Here is a 23326-nt window from a genome sequence, read left to right on the forward strand (position 1 = left end):
GTTTGGACCGACGTCGTCGCCACTCTCCGCCAGTACAACCTCCGCCTCCAAACGCGCGGCGACGACCACTTCGACATCAAGTTCCCCCACATGGCCAAGTCCGCCACGACCAAGAACATCGCCCGCGAAATGAAGATGCACATCAAGCTTGGCCACGCGTTGGCGTGGAGCAAGCAAACAGACCAAGGCCGCACCACCATGCTCCATGGCCGCGAAGTCCGCCGTTGACCACGGCTCCGGTGACGACTCCTCCGCCCAACGAAGTTGAATAACAGTGGCAAGTGGCCTTGCCCCCAGCGACTGTAGCATCAGCAGCTCCTGCCACCACCACAACCCCCTCGCAACGTGGGGATGTGCTGCCCGAATCGGTGGAGACCCCGGTGCATATCTCTTTGGCCGCCGCGGCCCTCTTGGACTCCATCATTCCTGCCATCGAGCAACCCCTTGCTTCACCGGCGCACGACCCAACCATTAATACCATTTATGATATGCAGCAAACTTGAAACTACTCGCGCGACTTGATAGTTCTTGTATTGATGTGTACTCCACAATCAAAACAAGGTCCACCTTTCTCTATACACGCAGGTGCTGCCCCTCAGTAAGGTATATTCATCGGGGCTGTCGGTCACGCAAGGCAGTTCCCACGAATTTCGCATTCGGTATAGCAAAGCAATAAAGTATGAGTACTTTCAAGAAGCAATAGATTCAATAAACGATGTTGTGACCCTGTTGGTGGTTATGAGTTTCAGCGATATGAACCACATTACAATCGACAAATTCAGTGTTGTTATCATCTCTGATTAACCTAATGTGTCGGTGACAACACAATGCACACTCCTTCATGATGAATAGGTCGATGAACAGTCAAGTTGAGGATGTATTGATACCCTCCTATATTCCGAGTGGGAACGCTTGTATTCAAGAGAGTGTATCGAGTCCAATTGAACGCAATTCACACTACTTGATCCCACTACAATGTGCCTCAATTCAATTCCTCGTATGACCAACCATTCATAGAAGTTGAGTTGACACTCGAAGCCATTATCAGAGGAATCTACAGCGACAGTGAACTGTCTGAAGAATATTAATGTCACCTTCACCCCGCGATATTGCTCGACAGGTTCGTCGGATTGGCGCCATTGATCTACCAAAATAGCAATTTGAACCCCACAGTTTACATATCTGTGGTTGGGATATATTCGAACGCTTACCACGACACCTCTTTTATCAACTGTATGTGACTATTGCGCAACACTATCAGTTCCTTATCCCTTCAATGTAATTGTGACTAGAACGCTCTACCATGGCGTCCCCTCGCTATGAATATACCTACAACCCAACATTATATGATCATGCCCTTCCCTGACTTGAGATGTGACTACAATCCAACAATATTCCGAAGTAATATGGTATTCCCTCATAGTGAATATGACTTCAACGGTCTATCATCAGCAAAATGTGCCCCCCCTCACTGTGGATATGTTTACAACGCTACGTACACTATCTTGAACCATGTGCTATCCTCGCACTGTAGATGTGACTATAATCGAAGTATTGCAAATGTTAGATTCCGCGAGAACTATGGCATTATATTGCTATCACATATTTCGAAGGTGTGCTCAGGCAATCGAAATACATCACCGACTGAACTCGGTATTGACGCTGTGTCATCTGCAGTATCCCCCACTGTGGACGTTACTACAACCCAGAAATACGCTCACCCCTCGCAGTCAATGTCATCCCCCCTATGTGGATATGTGTACAACACAACGCTATCTTCAACAACGCGCTATCTGTTCACTACGGGTGTAACTATAACGCAACGCTCAGTAATTTGACATACCCTGACTGTAGACGTGACAACAACACTACAACGTACAATCCTCTCACTATGTATGCGATTAAAACACTTCGCACTATCATGAATGAATGCGCAAAAGACTTCAGATGATAGAACCATCCACATGTCATTGTTGCTACATGTCATAGTACAGTGAGCCGGGGAGAAACTGGACGTGGTGTGGATTGCAATTCGTGTTATAGTCTATGGACCAAAATAAAATAAACGCAAGCATTGAGGCAATTTCTGATTGGCTAACATTCATGTAACGTTACAGGGGCAACTTGTCGCATGTTTGTTGAAACCTTCGATCAGCCGCCGAAAATAGCATGGGTTCTCGGGGTTTATCCCGAAAACCCTCCTACCGAGCACAGGACAAACAACGAAGTCCTTCACACTACAATTACTACACATACAAAGTAGTAATTATACTTAAACTATTTCCGGTCGAGGAATGGCTTTTACAAAGGACTTCTTGATCGCGAAGGCATACATTTATCCCAGGCTTTGATAGAACGCATGATCAAGGCAGTGACCACGGGGATTTTTCTTCGAGCCACAAGTTTCTTACATGGACCCATGACGCTAATGTCTAACGGTTGCGCTGATGCAGTTGGGAGGGAGAGGCTCTAGCACACTAAACAAGTCACGAGCAACATACTCCGATGATTCTTGGGTCATGTGAGCGTCGAAATTGTCCACCAGATCACGGTGGGTCTAGGCATCTCATACTGCAGCATGTCGAGATACATCCACATACGACCATCCGCGTTGATAATGTCGCGGAGGTTGTGGTCGTTGTACAAAAGTCGCCGCAAAGTCGTTCCGGATGAGCACCCGGATGAGCACCATGTCGAGTTCTGCGAGCTTCGTGTTGCATGGTACGAGTTGCGAAAAACGTTGGCGTAATGCAAACCAATGGCACAAGCGCAGGAGAGACTTGTAGGGGTCCACTTTACCGTCGACATATGCATCCAGCCATGCCTTGTGGTAGGTCTTCATGAAGTTGATCATGTGCATCGAGGTCAGGATGTGCTCATTGCGACGCACATCCGCCATGAACGTGAGAAAGTCGTACGAAACGTAAGCTTCTTACGGAGTGTCATCCAGGTGATCCATGTTGTTCGTGGAATGCCATTCTCCATACAAAACTTACGGCTGCTGACACTTAGCCCGTCGAATTGAGCAAGGAGCGCTCGTTTTCTTGCCAGGGTGCACGATGGCTGCTGACGGCGTGGTGGCATGAGATCGGCTCCAAGGAAGGTTTAAAAGTAAAAGTATGTTTTTGAAATCGTGCAGCGTGGTTGATTTGTCCAATCACTGCCATTTTAGTCAAAGAGATCTGATTGGCTGACATGTGTATTTATTCAGTTTAACGATAAGTGTATATTAAACAAAAATACATCACATTTTAGAGGTGGTCGAGTTTCTTGGGGTCCAGTTTCTATACTTCAGGAATTAATACTACGTAGTACTACTACGCGTACTTCGTAACGTTATTACTAATATTAATATTACATTAAGAGCATCTCCACCGTACACGGAATTTGACCCTGAAACTGAATATTACTCAGTGTCGATGATATTTTGATCCTGAATTTACCCCCACTCCAACACTGAATTCGACATTGAAACTGAGTTTCAGAATCCCTGGCCCTGAGTTTTGACCCTTCCACACGGAGTTTTCACTAAAAACTCCGAGTCGAGGTTTTGCGCCGAATTCATCTAATAACAAGACATGTGTATGGTATACAAACTAGTCTACACGAAATACATTTCAATTGCTGGACGACGATGTCGTTATCGATGAACGACATGGAGAACGAGTTACTCTCCAAGACATGGGTAGCAGCATCTGAGGATCGAATCAAGGTTAGTAACTCTGAGACGACAGCCCTTGCAAAGCGCTTCATAGATTCGATGGTTGTCGATTCACCAAGGCAACGATGGTGAATCGAGTAAGCGCATATGCCATAGGCCAGTATACGCATCGACGCAATGCACTTTTGTAATGGCGACATACCTATATTATCTTTTATTAAGCTGGGTGGTTTCCCGTTCTCTCCAAAGTAGTCGTCAACAATCTGCTGGTGCCTACCAGCCCGGTTTCGATCCAAGTTTGGCTGGCGACCGCGACGAGACCCGCTCCATGATCGTGCATAGCTGCGGCTTGGCGTACGGCTTCTTGGACTGCCGTACTTATGATGACGTCGATTTTCTCGTCGGACGAATCCGTCAATTGATTCCACAACTACATGAGTCGGCCATTCCAGCTAGGGTGCGCTACTTTACCTATTGTGATTTTTTACAATACGTTTGTGTACGTAATTGAACGTTTCATTTTTCTGTAAAGTTAATGTATGTCAGTCATTTGAATTAACTATGTAGACTTTCGAGAAACTTCGTAAGGCAGTTGCAGTCACTCGTGTATTGTATACTTCGAAGTACAGTATAGAATCCTCCATTCAAATACCACATCAACGGTCGCATCTTCATTTGTGTTTTGGGGAGTTTTGGGAAAATATTCCAGTTGGACTTCGAAAAATATCAAACAAAATAGCTGGAGTACTGCGAATTATAGGTATTAATTAATAGCACAATTACTAGTATGAACAAAACAATTTTATGCAAATATACTTATTATTCCTCGTCTTTAGTTTCATCGTCGATATCACTACCTCCTCCATCGCTTTCTTCTCCCATCATGACACTCACTAAATTTCCGCGAGAAGAGCTGTCGCCATTCATGTACAGTTGGACCAGCATTGACACTTTGTCGGGGCTCAATCGGTTTCGCCGCTTGGTTAGGATGAAGTCGTAAATACTCCAAACCCTTTCTGCCGCTGCTTGGGAAGTCGGTACGTTGAACACAGTTTGAGCGACCACGTACAGAGCCGGGATCTTCGTCGATCCAACTTGGTGCCAATACGTCATCGGCGTCACACACTCCTCGATAAACGAGCGAGCCTTCGTCGACGGGTTTTTCATAGCATCCACAAACGCAGCGATCTCGACAAGAACGTGGTGGCGATCCGGGTTGATTTTCTTCTTTTACACGATAAACTTCACCAGTGAGCGGCTGTTGTCGTACAGATTATCTTCAAACATTCCTTCTCCGGCTCGGGTGGCTCGATCAAGAAAAAACGCGAATCCCATAGATTCCGTATGAATGAACGCCCAGCGATCCATGACTAGCTCAGTCAACTCCACGTTGGAATGCCAATGCTCTCGCAGTTGAAGGAATACACGGTACACGTCCGACAGGCAGCAATAATCACTTTCCAACTTGTCCATAATGGTGCACGTTGGACGCAGCAACACAACCAACGCCTCGAGGTTACTCCAGAACGTGCGTCCTCCACGATGCGGCTGAACTCATTTTTCTTCTGTCGGGCGGACGTAGAGCCCTTGAAGTCCTTAAAAACCGCCGATACAACCAATTGACCAAGGACGCCCCGGTTCTCCAGCACTTGCCTAAGCAGTTGTACTGAGTGTACCTGACAGTTCCCCGTCGACATGCATGTGTTGTTGGATGCGCTCTATTCGCTTGGTCAACGCGTTCCGGTCCTTGAAAAACGAACTAACATGTCGGGAGCTTTCGAGGATGGTGGCGTAGAGTTCGAGCTTACATTCATCCTTAACCAAGACGTTGAGCGCGTGGGCAGCACATCCATTGCATATGAGCCCGGGATACTTGGCTTCAAGTATCTTCCACGCTGCTCGTATACACGCTGCGTTGTCCGTCACCACACCGGAGATTTTGTCGATCCCAATGGCCAACATGGCGTTTTCCAAGTCGTGCGCGATGCTCTCCCCGTCTGCGACGTTTCGACTGTTGAAATGGCGCTGACGAAGACTGGCTTCACGGACTTGTTCGGGAACACCGCGACAAAGTTCACCATATGATCGTTGCGTAGAGATGTCCACCCGTCCAAAACGAGGCTGATGCGAGTCTGGTCTTGAACGAGCTGGTTCATCTTGGCCATCATGTCCTGATGAGCATGATTGAGCAACGGCCCAGCGATGGCCTTGGCGGTGGGGGGTGCGCATACGCCGGCTGAGCAAGCTCGATGAATATTTCCAATGCGGGGCTGTCAGCAAATCGAAATGGTATGCCCGTTGAGTAGAAAATGTCGGCGTAGGCTTTGTCCAATGTGAACTTTTCCCCAAGGGAGATGCGATCAATCCAAGCACCCATGCGTTCGTGCCGGGGGGACAGAGCGGCTTCCTCGGCTTCCAATGGTTGGTTAACTTGGACAAATGCGGCGAGGGATGCATGCTTTTTTAGTTGAGGTGTGTTGACTACGTGCGGCGCTGCAGCACAGTGGTTCAAATGGGAAGTCCATCGTTGCTTGCTGTTAGGGAGCGCGTGGCTGCAATACTTGCATTTGATTGCTCTCGCCTTGCCTTTGCCGCTTTTGATCACGTGAATGTCCATCGCTCGTGTGAATGTAATTTGAAGGATTTGTAGTAGTAGTAGTTTCAATCTTAAAACGACTGATACTGTTCTAAAGCTGTCGACAGTTATGCTATGTGTAGTTATAGCGGTATTCCAGATCGATGTATTGTAATGTGGAATTTTACAATACAATGCAATACGTATAATTTTGTATAGTAAACACTGTACGTATTATGTATAGGGCGCACCCTAATTCCAGCGCTTTGCGTGGACTTCGAAATGACCATGCATATCTTATCTATTTATACTATATTAATTTTCGCAGAATTGTGGTTAAAAAGTCAGTGTCACCATGCGAACGAATATCCTTCACACTCAAATTTATTGAATTCAGTGCAGAATATGACACTGAAAAAGACTTAGATCCAGGCAGGGCTGGGGAAAAAATAATTGTAATTTAAATTAATCGTTATTTTTACCACTGCAATAATTTATTTTCTGAAAACAATAATTTATTTTCGACAGTTCGATCACCAGCACCAATAACAAATTGGTGGACCATATTGACCAATAATTGTTTAATTGTATTCAACCTCCTCCCTTCTCATTACTATGATTCAAAGCGCCATTATACCTCATACTAGTACTCCTCAAAGGAGCTCGCCAAACTCTTCGACAAGATCGACGAATCGTCTTGACCATCGTTTAGGGCAGAATTATCGAAAATATGGACAATAGTTGTTCCGAGTCAGAAATATTGAATTTTTCGGTTTTTCAAATTTCAATAAAATTATGAATTGTTCTTCCGAACGACAATATATTGAAATTATATATTGACAAGCTAAAATTAATTTAAATATACCAGCCCTGGATCCAGGGTCAAAATCCGTGTTCCGGTAGAGATGCTCTAATATCTCGAAGTAGCAATTATGCGGACGAGCTACTGTACCAGTATGTGAGGAGAGTGAAGAATACTTGGTTTATTATGTTATATTAATACGTAGTAGAGTTTAGAGTTTACTATACTAGGGGCATTTCAATACGTACAGTAGTACTATTGCGTCATATTAGTCACTAGATATGACTAGACATGCTGACCACACATAATATGAACGAGTTTGTAACGCGACATGCTCAACCAGCCAACGCACAGAGTGATTTTGCAAATGGGAATATTCCAATGAAATGATCCAATGATTGCAAATACTTCAGTGAGCAAATTTCACATTAGCCAACTCCACTCTTCGAAACACGCATTGCCAGTGTCATTTGAGTGCTGCACGCGTTATCGTCGAGTGGGGGAGTGGTGCTACCTCTTTTATAGGATCTACATCATGTTTGGTCTTGAAGCGATGGGATGGCTTCGTTTATTGGTGGCCTGCTTGACGTGCTGCTTTGACATCGAATGGTTGTGAGTGTATAAAGGTGTGTCCCGTCAGAGAAATTTATTTGTCTGAAGTTTCCAGTGGGTGCACCGAAATGTCTCACTGGATCATTTCATTGGAATATTCCCATTTGCAAATCACCGATGGCTACCTCGTACAAGGCGGCAACCACGACCGAGGCGGCGGCGACTCCATTGCCGTTTCTGTCAAAGGATACCAAGCACTTGCTCAGTGGCGGCGGTAGTAGTCCATCCATGTCTACGTCGTAACTCAACCTCGTAGTCGCTGGATGTGCGTCACGAACGGCTGTGGCGCCATTGGAACGCCTCAAGATCCTGTACCAGGTGCAGGACGTGATGAAGCGCGGCACCGAACCCAAGCAGTACACTGGAATGGCCCAGTCCCTTCGAAAGATCATGGTGGAAGAAGGATGGCGCGGGATGTTCAAAGGCAACGGCGCCAACTGCGTCCGCGTGTTTCCCTACACTGCCATCCAATTCGCCGCGTACGTGCGTGCAGCTCCATGTATGTACGTGCACACCCCTAACTTGGAGTAGGTTTGAACGCCTTCGTCCCGTGCTGGCCGAGCCTGGGGCAACCGACCTCAGCCCATTGCGCAAGCTGCTGGCCGGGTCCATCGCCGGTGTTGTTTCCGTACGCTATGCGACACTGTTTCAAGCCAGCTCCGTTGACTTGATGCCGTCGAGAGTGTTGTAGGTCGCCTTGACGTATCCTTTGGACTTCATTCGAGCTCGCATCACTGTGCAGGGCAACTTGACCACGCAGCACTACAACGGCATCCTTCGTACGTTGAACCATACATAATACAGCATGGAGCGATGGATCATTGCATGAATGCTAGACAACAACTCCAATATTCTCACTTGTGGATGTGTAGATGCATTTCAAGTGACGATTCAGCAAGAAGGAGTCAAGGGATTGTATCGGGGGATGTCGCCGACCATCGTGGGCATTGCGCCATATGTGGGACTCAACTTTATGGTGTTTGAGAGCTTGCGGCAAAACGCACCCAAAGGTATATACAGTTGATAAGTTGTGAATTCGCTATAAATGTCCGAAATTCGCAGTGGTTTGTCTCTAATCAATACTGAAAGTTCTGATTGGCTGGCTATACTTGTAAGCTCCAATCAAATCTACTCAAGATTGGATTAGCCAATACCGTCGATTCGTGATTCGATTCCACGGCGAGATTTGGGGTCTGGAAATTTGTGCCGAATCCACAATATATACTAGTATTTATTGTATGTCCAAACACCCAATACTACGTCATCGCAACGTATAGATGAATTTGGCGTATATTGTGCTTTCGAGTGAAATTTCGTGTTGCGTGTGGCGTGGTTTCTCGTTGGAATTTAAATTGATTTGATTGGCTACTTCAGATTTGCTTAAAATTATTAACCAATCAAAACCTTCTCAATGAAATTCAACCAATCAGATCGATTGTGGATCGGTTTGGTGGCGCAATTCGATTGCACCCCCTCCCCAAATTTATATCAAATCGACAATAAATAACAAATGTTTTTATCGCAACATATAGATGAATTTGGACGCCAGGACATGCTGTACTTGCTCGGGTGTGGCGCCATTGCCGGAGCTTGTGGGCAATCGGCCGCGTACCCATTTGATCTGATGCGCCGCCGGTTCCAGCTCAATACGTTGAGTGAAAAGGTATGATTGATCGGTGTCGGGAATATATATATTTATTCCCACTTGTGACTTTTATTTTATAATTTTGGCTAGCAATACACGGGCACGTGGGACGCCGTGCGCAGCATCTACCAATCCGAGGGCGTCGTGGGCTTTTACAAGGGCCTGGTGCCTAACTCGGTCAAGGTCATTCCGTCCATTGCTGTCATGTTTGTCACGAACGAAGCGTTGAAGCGATACTTGATGGAGTAGGACGTTTTAACCTAATGAACCTGGTGGTGCCTGCTTCCTCTTACTTGAACGCGTATATATACTGTATTATAGACAAGGTAGGGGGGGAAATAATTTTAATTATTATTGTTGTATGCGAGCATGAAATTTGGATGGTTGTGCGGATTTACCAAAGCCATCGATAATTGTTTGTACTGAATTTTGCATGGAACATGTGTAAAATAATTGACAATTCAATACAGAAAATACTTCAAGCGCTGGCAAATTGCAATTATTGATATTGATTATTGTCATAAATATTCAATGGATTGAAGCAATATTCTATCTTATCTTTTGTAAACGAGTAATGCATCAAGAATTGACATTTAAATTGCGACAATGTTTAATTGCTGGCAATGCCAAAAAACAGAGGGGTAAAGAATTGTCTCTCGAATTGGCTGCAATTAAATATTTCATAAACAGTATATATGCTGCAATTAAATACTTAATTGCTCTATTTCGAGAGACAATTATTTGCAGTTAAATTATTTACTGTTAACCCTTTAGACCGCTAAAAAATACGTCGAAGTATTTTTTCTTGTCCTGATTATATAGCCGTCCGTCCATACAGTATTTGCCGTTTGCGTAATGCGAAAGTATTCATACTAGTAGTAACTTTTACTCGGAGTATCATACTCCGAGTACTAACGTTCCTTGAAGTACGTACGTACATTAGACGTATAAAAACAAACGGCTTTTGCCTGATTTGTGGTGGGTACATTTGTGTACTACGTACTAGTAGTAGTAGTACTATAGTACTGTAGAATGTACTAGTAATACAAACTAGTACTACTACTTCCTTCGAAAAGTAGTAAGTGTCCTGGCACATTGCACTTGGTGATTCCACATTGGCAACTTTGATTTCGAATCAAAGCTCAATCAAATGCGCTGAAGTGGTAGTAGTGTTAGTATTGTTTAAATTGGAAACGACCATCTTTCATGTGCACTTTAAACCACCGAGATCTTACTGCAATTACAAACTGCCCACCACTGATTCTATATCGTTCTATTGTCTTGGAGGTACGCCAGTCGATGACATGACACTCGACCTCACTGATAGTTAAATAGTTCGACGCTGGACTGTGTCATGTATAGCAACTTCCCACAAGATCTTTACTAATCTCCTCTCCATACTGATGGAATTTGTCGAAAGTGATTGGTTGTTCTACATCATCTATATTGGGCGTAACGTCAATTAAAAGATTATGCATGTTGATCACACAAATACTGCTGCCGCTTATATGATCTTCTTTCGCAGCCACTGGCGCGGCAACGATGTCCTACGCCGATGATGGTTTATTACAGTATTAAAGCACACTGTATATGCATTGGATTCCACAAGTGCATACCTCCACCATGGGACCAGCAAAGACCTCCTTTTGCCACGAGTTTCGAGCACGATTCTTCGCTGCATTGTGCGCCTACATTTTTCGTTTAACGCCAACAATACGCTACCATTGCATGAGTAGAAGCCGACATAAGTTACCTCCGCCATGAGCCCAACACCGGCCATACCGTTTGGCTTTGCTACTACAACCTTCTGTCGAGCACAACACAAACCCTCCTGCAACATTATTATCAGCACCAGCCATAAACATGACAACGTACCGTGTAAGTAGCATCGATTGAACCGCTTAGTTCGCTTTGTGCATCCGGCCACCGAACACCTCGTGCCGCCCTGTCCAAGTAATGTGCTAAGTAAGTATAACAATCAAACAAGGGGGAAAGACTTACCCCATGTCGAACGCATCGTCCCTTGCTCACGGCGGCAGTTGTGCACTCTTCAACGCTGCACTTGTTGCGATGAGTGACGCTAGTCGGCACTGCCAAGCATGGGCTCTGTGATGGTTCAACCAATTCCAGCTGCGCTGGGCGGCGGCCCCCCAGTAGGTACTCCAAGGACCCTATGACTTCCCCTTGTGATTGTTCGTGGAAGGGATTCAAGATGAAATCGACGCTGGACTTGGCCACAATTCGATGCAGTGACCCATAGTTGTCCATCTTGTCGGGATTCGTTTTATTGCAATATGGAAGACATTGGTCAATTTTACCATGTCAAAACCGTTACACTCCCAAGTTTGACCTCCACAGTCAATTGCATACGAAATCGAAAACGTCCTTTTTAAAACGAAATATACCAAATTTCTCGTGATTTGGCGAATTTGATGCCAATTAGCTGAGGTTTTATTGGAGACACGGGGATGTGTTTTGGCATGGATTCGTCGAAGTGCATCCTTGTCGTACGGTATTTTCATAGAAGGGTTGTCGCAAGGGGTGATATGACTTATAACATGAGATATAGCTAATCGGGTACTGTAGGTATAAAGGAATATGCGGACGAGATGGTGTCGCAACAATGCAGCTACGCACAGGTGGTGCTGAAGGGGGGGGGCAAAGAATGAATGATCTGTCGTGCTAAAACTATGTACTGCTACAGTACCCCAGTACTGCCCATCCAACCTGACTTCAGCCATGAACAACACTGAACTCATGCAAATTTCGAACTAGGTTTATGTACCTTGAACCACAGGATATGCTAATCCGCAGTGTCGAACCCTGCCAACAAATACTTTGGCATGGGGCCATGTATTGCTAGAATGCGATTTCCATCACTGCATAAACCAGTGATTTTTACGTCGGCCTGCGCTATTGTACTGGATGCTTTGGACCCCGTCAATCCAATATGACTGTGCATACCTTAAATTTTAACACGTTCGAAGTGTCTATATCCTAGGACGTACAGTAAGTTTACCTTAGTTTTTACTGGTACTCGATCTTGACGAACAGTGACCAAGCAGTGCAGATACACGAACTTGTGCTAGTTGTGATCACCACACTACCCGAGTTATGTACTAAAGTACACTACACATGCCATCAAAGTGGGTTGTCGGAGCCCGGTGGTGGTGGCTTTGCTGGTTGCTAACATATCGTATAGACCGAAGAAACCATAGTAGACGTTCTACTTAATTGTCTTAGAGTGAGGAGTTCGCCCTATCATGTCCCCTTAATCCCAAACAGTTGGATTCAAATGGATGTGTTGCCCACTGTCGACACATACTATGTATACTATATGCGTGTCCTTGATGACGACATTAGGCGATTCAGGCCATGCGCTATGTATTACTAGTAATAAACTTGATTGATAGAACATCGCCTAGCTCAAGCGTTACATGCTGTTGGCAGCGAAAGCCAAACTATTCGTAGCCGTGGCGACCGCACTGCAGGAAATCGCGCCGATAGCCGCTTCCATTCGTCCAGCGCTTGTCGCCTTTGATAGGCAGCTTGTCGTAGCCGAGGTTGGCGAAGGCCTCCTCTGTGGATAACAACTCCTAGGTTCCATATCGCTTAGCTTTGTTTGCAGTATGTACCAGCGGTGCTTGTGTTGATCGTATTCACAGACCCAGCGGTTTCGGTGTGGCAGTTTCACATTATTAGCTCTGCATCCGTGGTTAGTGGCTGACACAATACTATTATCTTGGTCAACATGATCATACTAAGCAATGAATTCAATTAGGCCCGTTAGACAACGTTTTCCAAGCTGACCTCACTCTTTACTTCGAAGTATTTGATACTTGGAATATGACAAAAGAAACCTTTTTGCATGTTACCAGGGAACGAACAGGTGCTGAACTTGACTGGTACGTCGGATAAGATGTCCCATCACAGAGGCGTTGAATCCATGCGCAATAAAATGGCTGTCCATCGAGCACATGCATAACAGTTACCAGTACACTTTGTACCCACAAAATGAATACTAGTATCAAACATAACAATACCCGAGCACTAGTACTAGTATATTACAGTACTCATAGGTGCATACTGTACTTCGAAGGTTAACGTTCACGTTGGCTCAAGATTTTTACAAGTTATGCTTAGGTTACACTACGTACTGCCGCAGTATTTGTTGCATGTTGTTGGCAGCGAAAGCCAAAGCGTTTGTAAGCGCGACGACCACACTGCTGGACATCGCACCGGCACCCGCCGCCATGGGTCCAGCACAAACCCCCTTTGACCGACAACTTGTCGCAACCAGCTTCGGTACATGTGATACCGCCCCCGTGAGCCCAGCAACGTCCGAATCGCTTGGCTTTGCTGGCACACCCGTGCTCACTGCACATGAGGAAGCCACCTACAGTACGTACGCCACATTGTCATCCAAAAAGCACACATTTTTTATCTGTTACCATGCATGTAACACCGCTGAAACCGCTTTGTTCGTTTGGTGCACCCTGGTTCCGCACATCTCGTTCCACCCTAATGCAAACGTGTCATCTGTGACATGGTTGGAAAGGAATTGATTGACTTACCCCGTGTCGAACACATAGCCCCTTGCTCACGGAGGCGGTGGTGCAGCCCAAGATCTTGCACTGATGGCGTTGGGGTTGCGATGCTGCTGTGGGTTGTGTAAGGCATGTGTGTCGGAATTCGACCGAGATTAGTTCTTGGACAGCCGTCTCTAATTTCCACGATTGGGGGTGCGGACCAAGTAGAAGGGGAGGGCTGCTTGCATGGAGTGGTCTAGCAAGTAGTTGCTGAGATGCTGTCTGGAAATGGGGCTCGGCGACTTCGTTTGCGTCGCATGCGACGGGATTGAGAAGGAAGTCCATGCTCGTTCGATGCATATTGTTGCTCTTGTGGTGGTGCAGGGGTCCAATTCCGGGGAAATGCGGTTGTGGTGGTCGAAGAACCAGTCGAGGCAGTTTCACATGAACCGTTTCGTTTTTTCGCCAACGCGTCGGTTGCTGGGTAAGATTGACTTGGTAAAGTTCTTGTTATATGTGCACTGTCCAAATGTAAGGGCGATAGATAGTTTACAAGCGAAAGGGCAGAGCAGTCCTTAGCGCAAAGGAGGTATTCCATTCGCACTGGTCGCACCGAGCTCAAGTCAGTGTCACTCACCTGTGGACGAGCATCTAATATTCTCGGTGTTAGTTAACCTTAACATAACTCATGTCTATTGGACTTGTGGAATGGCCGTTTTGCAATTGATGGAAAAGGGGTGAAAGGTTGCATGGCTGCTGCGTAACGGTAACGGTTACAAATCTGTGCCTCGTCTTTATTGCCTGCCTTGGCGTCAAGTCAACCAACTACCCATGGGTAGCCAAGCCAACGTGTAAAGACTACGACCCCCACATTTGCGTTGTTCATAGTTCTACAAGGACCGGCAAGGTCACAACGAACAGGTTTGGTTGGCACGGCTGAAACCAAATCATATCACCCTGAACGGTTTCAGTGTCATATCTTGCTGTGTTTCGATTGGTTGTCCAAACAGTTTACACTCCAAAACTTGGTACGCAGCAGATTGTCTGTAAGTTTGAAGCAAGGTATGCGCCGTTGCCTGAACTGGAGTGGGCGAATGATATCCTTCAATGGTGTAATTGATCGCAACAACTTTACAGTTCTCGCAGCACCTTGAAGTACTTCGTATCTTCTAGCTCACCATGCAACCATGGCTGCTCGCCTTGTTGTCGGCGCAGTCGCACGTTTGTAAATCACACTTATGTGGTCGATATATTAGCAGAGGGTGAATTGGTGGTTGTATTTGCAGTAGTAGTATCGCTTATTTACAGAAGTGTAGTCTCGGTTATCGCACGAGCTACAATATAGCGACGCGATGGAGGTATTTACTCGTATGAAAGCAAATCAATTGCTGGTTATGTCGTCGGGTATGTTTGCTCTAGAGGAAATATTGTGGTGTTTATTCTAAACTGGAGCGACATGGAGAATGTATCGACACAACCAAATGTACACATAGAAACCACCATCAACGTCAAATTAGTGTGGTACTTCAATTAGTGTGATAGCAAACATACAAAATTCAGTACAACGAATCGATGGATAGATTTGGTGTTTCAGCACTAAAGTCCAAATTTTGGGTAAAAGGACAATACTATTGATCAAACCATCCAGCAAACGTTTTTTATGTATTCATTGTGGCTGACATACAAAATGTTAACGTTATACTGTACTCGTAGTCTTCGGGTCTAAAAGCCAGGAACTCCAGTGCACAGGCGCATGAGGTCTCGGGTGAGTAGCCCTTCGAGGTCGTGGCTGTCAACCTGCACATGTTAACGCCACTAGTACTGGTCTATTCACTTACATGATCCTGCCATCGGAGTGTCCTGGGATTGTACACGTATGTACGCGTGCCCGAGATCTACGAATGAACGATGCCTCAACGATGCAACACATTGCACTGGTAGTTTCTTCGTAGGAACGCACTGGAGACACAAGTTCAATCTTTTGCGTTTTCGCCAACACCGTCAACTGAAACTCATGTGCAGCCAACGTCACCACCAATGCATCTAAGTGGATATATGAGTCGTTGATGGAGCAGTGAGTGTTCTCCATGGTCACCTGGATTGGAAGTTCGCGACACATGGAAGATGGTGTTCACGGGGGGAAGCAGTGGCTCCAGGGCGCCTTCCACGCGTGCCAAGCACGAGCCTGCCAGCGCCTTAAACCTACGAGTGAAGCAGCTTCGGTCCAAGGTCGTCCATAGATTGGAGGTGATACGAGGAAGCGACTGACTGGTCAGGTCGGAGCTGAGGCAGCCCTCGCTTCTGCGATGACGTTGGGATGGACACTGTGTTGAAAGCGCGCTTCAACGCCATGTCGTTCCACAACGCCGCTTGGACTCGACGGCCATGCATCATACTGGTCGTTCGGAATGCAATTTGCAAGACCCCTTGTGATTGGTTGAAAACGTCCAATTTGAAAGTTACAGCAATTAATTCGATGACATTTGGCGCGACTCGAATATTTTCTGGCACGTAATACAACAGTCCATATGACGTTTGTTACAGTGAACCTTTGTACACTTGCTACACAGTACAGTAGCTCCACTCATGTTGAGGGGCTGCCGTTGTAAGCTACAAGCTGCTCTACGTCCACAAGCTTATGCATCGTCATCCCCCGAGTCGTCCGAGTCGTCCGGCATGACACTTTCTTCGCCGTCGCTGGTAATGTCGCTCATATCCGACCCTTGGCGCGACATCACGGATTGGACATCCGCCATGGCGAGGATTTCTCCGGTGGAAGCATAGTGTTTGGCAATGCGCACACGGGCCCCCTACGTCCGACCATAAACAAGACACAAATTCCTCTCTTTTAAAACTCCAACGAGCAACGTACGCGGGGGTAGTTGCCGTCGGCATCGCCCTGCATGAGCTCCACCAACAGCCCGAGACAATCCACGAGTATGTTGCGGACGTTCACGCTGGTCACTTGCAGCGCGAACGAGTGCAGCTTGGCGTCTTCCTTCTTGCCCCGCTTGGCCTCGACGCTCCAGCACTGCTGCTCCCTGCCTCGGGCGTCACGCCAGCTCAGCGACTTTGAAAACTGAGCCGACTCGCACCCCTTGACCACTCGCTCGATGTTCCTATGGATGTTCATTCGCACCTTTGGACACGAATGTGGGTGTAGTAGTACCACAAATGCATGAACTTGCCAGCATGCTTGTCGGTTTTGGATCGGCCCACGCACAGCCGTCCGTCCAACGTGAGCCAGATCACGCGCTTCCGAGCTGGCCCTGCGTTCGGGTACTTGGTTAACTACAGTAGTTGGAGGGAACGAATGTGTTCAGACAACGTTAAGGTTAGTTTTTGTGCCTGTTGTTCTGGTCGATATGAGGCTGCATATATATGACCTCAAAGCCCGTGACGAGAAGCTGCCAAATTGCTTGCAATCGCATGCGTTGCGTCTCGCTGGTTCCGTGGGTGTTGACCACGTCGCCAAGCACCGCGTCTTGTGGTGGCGGTGGTGGGTGGTTTAAGTGCAGACCAGCGCGAAACATGCTGTGGATGCGCTCCAAACCACCCGCTTTGCAACGTACACAGTGCAACATCAGCATATATATGATGCCCATACTCGGAGCAGGTTTCAAATACGAGATGATGTGCTGTACCTGTCGCAGATCGACGAGGAGCGTTAGGATGACGCAATGCTGTGCCTTGAAGATCTACATGCTGCGCTCCTTGTGGAGCATTGCCAGCACTACTTCGCGTGTGGACCGTCGATGGCATGCCAAGGCAACGGATGTTGAAAACCGTTACAGTGACCTTTCGGCCTCACTTCAAAATGTTTCAATACAATTTCCCTGAGAATCCTTCGGGGAATATCTTGTTGGGAAGGTGTTTTTGCTATAGGAAAAATTCACATTTAAGCAGAGCTACCGCAGTGTTCGTTGTTGCGGCTCTTCTGGAGCAGGTAGTGCGCGCTTCCCCATCTTTACGCATATCAATAACCCAGTGCAGTAGGTGCAATATGTGCAGTATGTGACCTTGCATCATCCCTATAGGCTGCATCGTGCCGACGTACAAACATGACCGCTTTGCGGTGGTCGATGAACGCAGGGATAGGAGGATCTGTTGGCCGGTTTACGTTCAGCACTATCCTATCCCACCGCTCGCCTACGTTATCCTCGCTCATCTACTAGTACGTCCTACCTACCACTCATCTACGTTTGGTGCTTACCATGCCAATCATCCATGAAGGGAAGTTGGCAATTTAGCATGTTCAAGTGTTTTGATTGGCTATTGTGTGTGAAAAGGTATCCCCAGTCAGAAATTCTGACAGAATATATTCATCAAGAAATTCCCAATATAATCAGATCAAAAGGCTTCATCGTGAAACTTTTCAGGAAATATCACGTATTAATAGCAAAATCACTCTAATATACTACTATTCATCAAGAAATTCCCAATATAATCAGATCAAAAGGCTCCATTGTGAAACGTTTTAGGAAATATCACGTAGCAAAAGCACTCTATTATTAATATTAGTTGTAACGTTATGTGTTATTAATATTTATTCTCTGTCATTTGGCACAGGAGATTTTGAGATAAAAAGGGTGAAGGGGTCTGCGGGGTTTGTAAACGCGAGCTTTTGTTTCAGCACTTCGGCACTTTGCAGGGATACTGGACCTGGCAGCCATATATCAGTGAGGGATTTTCCAGGCGATCTCCTCGTACCTGGGACTTGGACGATGGACGCCGTGGGCAGCGCGTGCATTTGCCGATGCAAATCTCGCGAGTGGTCAAACAATGGTGCATACAAGGATCGGAATTCATCGAAGCCAACGCCGTGGAAAGTCACGCAAAACTTACCAGGCCCGACAAGGCCGCCGCCTATACACACACTTCCGTCACCACTTCGAATGACTGATCAACTACTAGTAGTTCCTACCAGGCACTGAAGAAACAATGCCTTCGTAGGTTGGTCGGCCGAAATAAGGGACGCAAAAGCGGTGGGACGATTCAATGTTGTACAGCGGTAGCGAAAAGCTTCGGAAATGGCGATTGGACGGGTCCAGCTCGACGTACACGAGGCGATACGACGACACGTACAGGCGACCTCGCTTGCCGTAGTACACGCCACCTTGGCCGGGATATCCAGCCCCGCTGTAGACGTTAAAGCTAACGTCATCCAACACGAAGATGAAGCGCTCGAAGGGCGTGATGAGCATCGGCGAGTTGTCGTGGAGCAAGATCGGGTCTACCGACATGATGGCGATTCGAAAAGTCCGACAACCTTGAGAAGGTGGGATAACCGGATGACTGTATCCGGAATATCAAGTTGCCTTCACAAGTGACCGGATGACTGTATCCGGAGTCGTATCACTTGGATCATTATTATATTTTTCAAAAGTGACATTATTTCCATATGGTTGATCTTTATCACGGCGGTTACAAAGTCGTAGAAGAACAGTATCAAGGCGTACTTGTGTCACTATCATCCGAGTCCGAGTCAAATCTCGATGCAAAGGTGGTCTGAGAAGGAGGACATGGGTGCAGCTTGGAGGTGTCCGAGCCTTGGCGGTGCAGCAGTGTGCGCACCTCTTGGATGCTCAGCACTTCACCTGTCGCGGCGAAATGCTGAGCGATCTTGACCCGCATCGCCTACCACGTCATCGTGTGATCCATACCATGCCTACATACTAGTTGAGCCACCTTGGAGAAGTCTCCGTCCACATCCCCTTGCACATGATTAAGGAACATGTTCAAGTTGTCGACGATCACATTGCGAACGCGGGCCGACTGCACTTGCAGCGCAAAGTCTTGGCCGGCATGCTTGCCACGAACAGAAAAACACGTTTGCTCGCGCCCCCTTGTCTCACGCCACGACAGCGACAGGTTAAACTGCGACGCTGTGCACCCTCGGTCCAGCTGGTCAATGCTCCTATCCAGTTGCAATGTATGTTGCCAACATCGTCGACGTTTATCATGGAGAATAAGTACCAAAGCGGAATGGCCTTGGCGGCCTCCTTCAATCCTTTGACCCGCCCAAGGCAGAGTCGACCGTCTAGGCTTAGCCATAACACACGTGTCCGCGCAGCTCCTTGGTGTGGGTATTTCGTAACCTATCGAGAAAACCTGTTAATGGAAACACTTTTCAAGCTGAAAGGATGGTACCTCGATGCCTGTCACGAGGAGCTGCCACGTCGCCTCCATACGAAGCACTTCGAGCCGTGCTTGCTTGTACGCGTCGTAGATGGGGTTGGCTGTGATGGTTGAAGGCGGCGCTGACTCAGTCGCAGTCATCGGTTTGGAAGAAAACACGACCAGCGACGGACGGAACGACGCGCCTCGAATCGACTTGACGATGGCGCTGGGAACGCTGCCACGGTGTCGGGGGGCCGCGGGTTTCTCCGATCCGATGGGTGACGACGTGGGAGCGGTCCTGCTTTTGGCTAGCACTCCAAGCACCGACATCGACGACATGGCACACGTCGAAATCCGAAATGTGTAGCGCGTTTAGCGGTTGTTTTGACGGTTACAAATTTGAATTTTCTGGGACTTTTAACATGAATATTTGGCCAAAAATTGAGATAATCCCTGAAATTGCCGAATTGTTTTAGTCTCGGATTGGACCAAATTACTTCGATATGCCGCCAGCGGATGACCACCTGCGCGGCCTCCTTGAGCTGCTTGCTCCGGACAGTCTCTCTGTGAACGGCAACGAGCTCGACCAGTACGTCCTTCGTCGTGTGTATGCCCACCTGATGACGCTCTCTCACACGGCGCAATGATGTGCAGTGCGAGCCAGGACGAGCGGGAGGCGGCGGCGCATGCCGCTACCCAGACCAAGCCAGGTACTTCGTTGGTTGCACCAGAGTACGCATCAACATACTCTAGGGGACATAATCCTCGTCACGACGGGAGGATTCGTCTACTCCACGGGGCGTTACTTGACCCAGCAACCTTGGGACCACGCCGTTCGTTCTGTACTAGTCGTCACCGCGTCTTGTTGACATTCGCATGTAGTTGCTGGTCGTGGATGCCACCAAAGCTCTTCACGTTGGGTTTCCTCGCATCTGCTACGTCTCGTTGGAGCGTGTGCTTCTTCCGAAGCGCCAACCCGCCATCTACCGCGTGCCCAGCATCCACGCCTCGCCCAATGCGCAAACGCTACTCCAAGTACAGTCCCCATTCTTTCGCTCTAGTATTGGCTACTTCACTCTTGTCTATATGCTGCCCTAATATATTCGACTCACTTGACTGTGTTCCTATAGAAATACGCTCAACTCATGCAAGATACCCCGTACGATCTAGCGCGAGCGATATTGTTAGGTCGCCATCTTATGCTCGAACATTTGGTACATACAACGAATACTATACCTAGAATTCCGCTAACTTTGCGAGCGTGTAGTTTAACATCCAGCCCACGACACGGACAGCCGCGCCTCCGCGTAGAGCATGGGTATGCACTGACGCGATCTTGTACGTATGCACGTTTTCTATATCGAGCTAACTTGAATAAATATATATATATATATATATATATAGTCCACCCAAATTTTCCAGCAATATATATATATATATATATATGCCATGTAGGTCGCTTTTAGCCGTGTGTTCGCCAACTTTTCATCGCCAACTCAAGGCCAACACCCCTCGACTACGCAAGATCAAAATTAATTTTTGACGTGGTGCAGCTAATATATATATATATTGTAGACTTGTCCAAGCTGGGAATTGCATCGCTCAAGGATTTCCAAACCCTGCACCACCACAGTGTTCTCGATCGGGTGCCGTTGCCCCCATACAATTTCAACGTGCAGCCCACCCCTGCCTTCGACACGGCGTACTTTATGACGAATGTCCTCGCCTTTCCCAATCCTGTCGTGCTGTGGGACCGCTTTCACAGCGTCGTGGAGCGTTGGGCGGCACATGCTGTATGTATTTTATTGAGGAAATTTCCCATGGGAAGAGTCCCCTGGAGCTGTGAATTGGGATTATAGGCGTACCAACACCCCCAAGCGTTGCAAAAGCAAATACAGGCGCTTGTGTATACCGTGTTGTTCCTCTTGGTCTTGAAAAAGCATTCAGTCGTCCTCTGCCTTCTTCACCGCACTCTGCAACTGGTACAATATATGTATCTTGTATATTATATATATATATATGTATCTTGTATATATATATATGTATCTTGTATATTATATATATATATGTATCTTGTATATATATATATATATATATATGTATCTTGTATATATATATATATATATGTATCTTGTATATATATATATATATATATGGATGTATTTATACTTTTGACTAGTATTTGGTCAAGCAAGTCGCGTTGACGCTGATGCCGCCGTCCAAGCTGTAAAGTCTAATAAAATAATACTCCCACACAATTCTTTACTGTACTCGCAATTCAAATGTAAGTATCCCATGTGCTATGAAAATGGACAGTGTCGTTTGATTGTGTTTAGAGGTTATCAAGTGTGAACTACTATTAATAGAAACTATTAATACGTAGTACTAGTATATAATAGTTAGTAGTACATATTACGCACTCGAATACTATTTCCTTGTGATTCAGTTGGTTCTTGGAGCTGTCAAAAGAAATAGCAATTAACGACACAATATATTCCTTGTGAAAGTACTCAAAGCGCGTGTGGATGCCACGAAAAATGATATAAAATGGCCATTTTTCAAGAAAAAAAGTTGCCCAAAATCGAAATATGCCATGTTTCGAGTTTTGTCCGTCTAGACGCCACCAAAGCTAAAAACTTGCGCCACAAAGATTTTAGAGTATTGGTAGGTTTGTAGTTTTGCACTTGAATAGGAGATTGAATAATTTCTCCACAATGTAGCTGGCATCCAGACAAGTTGGGGGAAGTTCCACGTAGTTTTCAGAAATAGTATGAGCCAATCAAAATCGATGTACCTCTCTTTTTTGACGATTTAAAACAACGACGTCAAGGACTGTTTGGTGTAGTGAGTTTCGTAAAAATCGCAGAAAATGAGGTAAGAAACTAATACTTGGAAGTAAGTTTTCATTTGCTAAAAATATCTACTTGGAACAGGCCCTTAGTAGATTCTTCTCTTTTTCATGGCATGTGAGGCTGTGGGAACATGTTGCAGACTGGCCAACAATACGGGTTTATGGTATAATTTTAAGAGATGGCATCCAGAATAGAATAGCCCTTTAGCAGTCAGTATAAACGCGGTCACAAGTTGCTGTAATATAGTACATACTAGTACATACTAGTAGTAGTCACCCACGGTAGAGATAGGCATATCCACAGCTAGTAGGTTGATTCGGCGTAATGGTGACCACGTGAATTCCGATAGAACACACTATATTGTTGTCCTCTTCCCCAAATATGGCTGACTTTTGTGCTGATTCTCGATCGATTCGTTGACTTTTGGATGTAAACCTCGTCCAGTGTCGTCACACTAATTTCATTCACACACTAATTCGATGTGGAATTGGTCGAATGTGAGTGGATAATTTTGATTGGCTACGTGATTC

The 23326-nt window shown here is 46.4% G+C and overlaps 9 protein-coding genes across 15 annotated transcripts; 3 read left to right on the forward strand and 6 right to left on the reverse strand.

The window, feature by feature from the left end:
* Positions 1-90: 90 nt before the first annotated feature.
* On the forward strand, positions 91-503 carry H257_16822 (hypothetical protein; the record flags this gene model as incomplete). Its single annotated transcript, XM_009845395.1, has 2 exons — positions 91-216; positions 276-503. 2 exons carry the CDS (start codon positions 91-93, stop codon positions 501-503), a joined length of 354 nt encoding a protein of 117 aa, XP_009843697.1.
* A 2014-nt stretch (positions 504-2517) lies between these two features.
* On the reverse strand, positions 2518-3084 carry H257_16823 (hypothetical protein; the record flags this gene model as incomplete). Its single annotated transcript, XM_009845396.1, has 3 exons — positions 2518-2571; positions 2645-2931; positions 2997-3084. The coding sequence occupies 3 exons, from the start codon at positions 3082-3084 to the stop codon at positions 2518-2520; spliced, it is 429 nt and encodes a 142-aa protein (XP_009843698.1).
* A 4658-nt stretch (positions 3085-7742) lies between these two features.
* H257_16824 (hypothetical protein) lies at positions 7743-9578 on the forward strand. Its single transcript, XM_009845397.1, has 7 exons — positions 7743-7864; positions 7907-8129; positions 8182-8278; positions 8342-8429; positions 8523-8660; positions 9183-9313; positions 9386-9578. Exons 1-7 carry the CDS (start codon positions 7768-7770, stop codon positions 9542-9544), a joined length of 933 nt encoding a protein of 310 aa, XP_009843699.1. The 5' UTR covers positions 7743-7767; the 3' UTR covers positions 9545-9578.
* A 1151-nt stretch (positions 9579-10729) lies between these two features.
* Positions 10730-11580, reverse strand: H257_16825. Of its 2 annotated transcripts, XM_009845398.1 has the most exons (5): positions 11297-11580; positions 11171-11240; positions 11049-11126; positions 10912-10983; positions 10730-10842 (listed from the first exon to the last, which is right to left on the reverse strand). In XM_009845398.1, exons 1-5 carry the CDS (start codon positions 11561-11563, stop codon positions 10766-10768), a joined length of 564 nt encoding a protein of 187 aa, XP_009843700.1. In that variant the 5' UTR covers positions 11564-11580; the 3' UTR covers positions 10730-10765. The 2 variants fall into 2 exon arrangements, with proteins under 2 accessions (XP_009843700.1, XP_009843701.1); XM_009845399.1 differs by having other exon boundaries at positions 10730-10983.
* Positions 11581-13401: 1821 nt separating this feature from the next.
* H257_16826 (hypothetical protein) lies at positions 13402-14228 on the reverse strand. The gene is made up of 3 exons (XM_009845400.1): positions 13870-14228; positions 13747-13816; positions 13402-13691 (listed from the first exon to the last, which is right to left on the reverse strand). The coding sequence occupies exons 1-3, from the start codon at positions 14182-14184 to the stop codon at positions 13435-13437; spliced, it is 642 nt and encodes a 213-aa protein (XP_009843702.1). The 5' UTR covers positions 14185-14228; the 3' UTR covers positions 13402-13434.
* A 1194-nt stretch (positions 14229-15422) lies between these two features.
* On the reverse strand, positions 15423-16271 carry H257_16827 (hypothetical protein). 3 transcript variants are annotated; one of them, XM_009845401.1, is made up of 5 exons: positions 16094-16271; positions 15920-16026; positions 15785-15867; positions 15663-15719; positions 15423-15621 (listed from the first exon to the last, which is right to left on the reverse strand). In XM_009845401.1, the coding sequence occupies exons 1-5, from the start codon at positions 16216-16218 to the stop codon at positions 15547-15549; spliced, it is 447 nt and encodes a 148-aa protein (XP_009843703.1). In that variant the 5' UTR covers positions 16219-16271; the 3' UTR covers positions 15423-15546. The 3 variants fall into 3 exon arrangements, with proteins under 3 accessions (XP_009843703.1, XP_009843704.1, XP_009843705.1); XM_009845402.1 differs by having other exon boundaries at positions 15423-15719; XM_009845403.1 differs by having other exon boundaries at positions 15423-15867.
* Positions 16272-16460: 189 nt separating this feature from the next.
* Positions 16461-19067, reverse strand: H257_16828 (hypothetical protein; the record flags this gene model as incomplete). Its single annotated transcript, XM_009845404.1, has 8 exons — positions 16461-16634; positions 16697-16943; positions 16994-17115; positions 17211-17383; positions 17432-17522; positions 17882-17973; positions 18535-18690; positions 18749-19067. The coding sequence occupies 8 exons, from the start codon at positions 19065-19067 to the stop codon at positions 16461-16463; spliced, it is 1374 nt and encodes a 457-aa protein (XP_009843706.1).
* A 123-nt stretch (positions 19068-19190) lies between these two features.
* H257_16829 (hypothetical protein) lies at positions 19191-20454 on the reverse strand. Of its 3 annotated transcripts, XM_009845405.1 has the most exons (4): positions 19975-20454; positions 19801-19922; positions 19513-19741; positions 19191-19461 (listed from the first exon to the last, which is right to left on the reverse strand). In XM_009845405.1, exons 1-4 carry the CDS (start codon positions 20281-20283, stop codon positions 19273-19275), a joined length of 849 nt encoding a protein of 282 aa, XP_009843707.1. In that variant the 5' UTR covers positions 20284-20454; the 3' UTR covers positions 19191-19272. The 3 variants fall into 3 exon arrangements, with proteins under 3 accessions (XP_009843707.1, XP_009843709.1, XP_009843708.1); XM_009845407.1 differs by having other exon boundaries at positions 19191-19741; XM_009845406.1 differs by having other exon boundaries at positions 19513-19922.
* On the forward strand, positions 20398-22199 carry H257_16830. Of its 2 annotated transcripts, XM_009845408.1 has the most exons (10): positions 20398-20533; positions 20599-20654; positions 20698-20777; positions 20827-20979; positions 21075-21158; positions 21212-21282; positions 21400-21464; positions 21520-21737; positions 21804-21926; positions 22124-22199. In XM_009845408.1, exons 1-10 carry the CDS (start codon positions 20448-20450, stop codon positions 22172-22174), a joined length of 987 nt encoding a protein of 328 aa, XP_009843710.1. In that variant the 5' UTR covers positions 20398-20447; the 3' UTR covers positions 22175-22199. The 2 variants fall into 2 exon arrangements, with proteins under 2 accessions (XP_009843710.1, XP_009843711.1); XM_009845409.1 differs by having other exon boundaries at positions 21520-21926.
* Positions 22200-23326: the final 1127 nt, after the last annotated feature.

Source organism: Aphanomyces astaci, assembly GCF_000520075.1.
Source record: "Aphanomyces astaci strain APO3 unplaced genomic scaffold supercont1.93, whole genome shotgun sequence".
NCBI lineage: Eukaryota > Oomycota > Saprolegniomycetes > Saprolegniales > Verrucalvaceae > Aphanomyces > Aphanomyces astaci.

Excerpts from the sequence above, each read along its gene's own strand:
- H257_16829 (XM_009845405.1), bottom strand. The coding sequence starts at position 20,283 with ATGTCGTCGATGTCGGTGCTTGGAGTGCTAGCCAAAAGCAGGACCGCT. Across the intron at positions 19,742-19,800 it reads GCCAAGGCCATTCCGCTTTG|GAGCATTGACCAGCTGGACC; the intron begins GTACTTATTCTC and ends GCAACTGGATAG. Across the intron at positions 19,462-19,512 it reads TGGACGGAGACTTCTCCAAG|GCGATGCGGGTCAAGATCGC; the intron begins GTGGCTCAACTA and ends ATGACGTGGTAG.
- H257_16825 (XM_009845398.1), bottom strand. The coding sequence starts at position 11,563 with ATGGACAACTATGGGTCACTGCATCGAATTGTGGCCAAGTCCAGCGTC. Across the intron at positions 10,984-11,048 it reads GTGTTGGGCTCATGGCGGAG|GCGCACAATGCAGCGAAGAA; the intron begins GTAACTTATGTC and ends CGAAAAATGTAG. Across the intron at positions 10,843-10,911 it reads TTGCTGGTCCCATGGTGGAG|GACATCGTTGCCGCGCCAGT; the intron begins GTATGCACTTGT and ends TCATCGGCGTAG.
- H257_16824 (XM_009845397.1), top strand. The coding sequence starts at position 7,768 with ATGGCTACCTCGTACAAGGCGGCAACCACGACCGAGGCGGCGGCGACT. Across the intron at positions 8,130-8,181 it reads ACTGCCATCCAATTCGCCGC|GTTTGAACGCCTTCGTCCCG; the intron begins GTACGTGCGTGC and ends AACTTGGAGTAG. Across the intron at positions 8,661-9,182 it reads GCGGCAAAACGCACCCAAAG|ATGAATTTGGACGCCAGGAC; the intron begins GTATATACAGTT and ends CGCAACATATAG.
- H257_16826 (XM_009845400.1), bottom strand. The coding sequence starts at position 14,184 with ATGCATCGAACGAGCATGGACTTCCTTCTCAATCCCGTCGCATGCGAC. Across the intron at positions 13,817-13,869 it reads GGCTATGTGTTCGACACGGG|GGTGGAACGAGATGTGCGGA; the intron begins GTAAGTCAATCA and ends CGTTTGCATTAG. Across the intron at positions 13,692-13,746 it reads TCAGCGGTGTTACATGCATG|GTGGCTTCCTCATGTGCAGT; the intron begins GTAACAGATAAA and ends TACGTACTGTAG.
- H257_16830 (XM_009845408.1), top strand. The coding sequence starts at position 20,448 with ATGCCGCCAGCGGATGACCACCTGCGCGGCCTCCTTGAGCTGCTTGCT. Across the intron at positions 21,283-21,399 it reads GTATGCACTGACGCGATCTT|GTCGCTTTTAGCCGTGTGTT; the intron begins GTACGTATGCAC and ends TATGCCATGTAG. Across the intron at positions 21,738-21,803 it reads AGCGTTGGGCGGCACATGCT|GCGTACCAACACCCCCAAGC; the intron begins GTATGTATTTTA and ends TTGGGATTATAG.
- H257_16827 (XM_009845401.1), bottom strand. The coding sequence starts at position 16,218 with ATGATGCATGGCCGTCGAGTCCAAGCGGCGTTGTGGAACGACATGGCG. Across the intron at positions 16,027-16,093 it reads CCTCAGCTCCGACCTGACCA|GTTTAAGGCGCTGGCAGGCT; the intron begins GTCAGTCGCTTC and ends CTTCACTCGTAG. Across the intron at positions 15,720-15,784 it reads AGATTGAACTTGTGTCTCCA|ATCTCGGGCACGCGTACATA; the intron begins GTGCGTTCCTAC and ends GTTCATTCGTAG.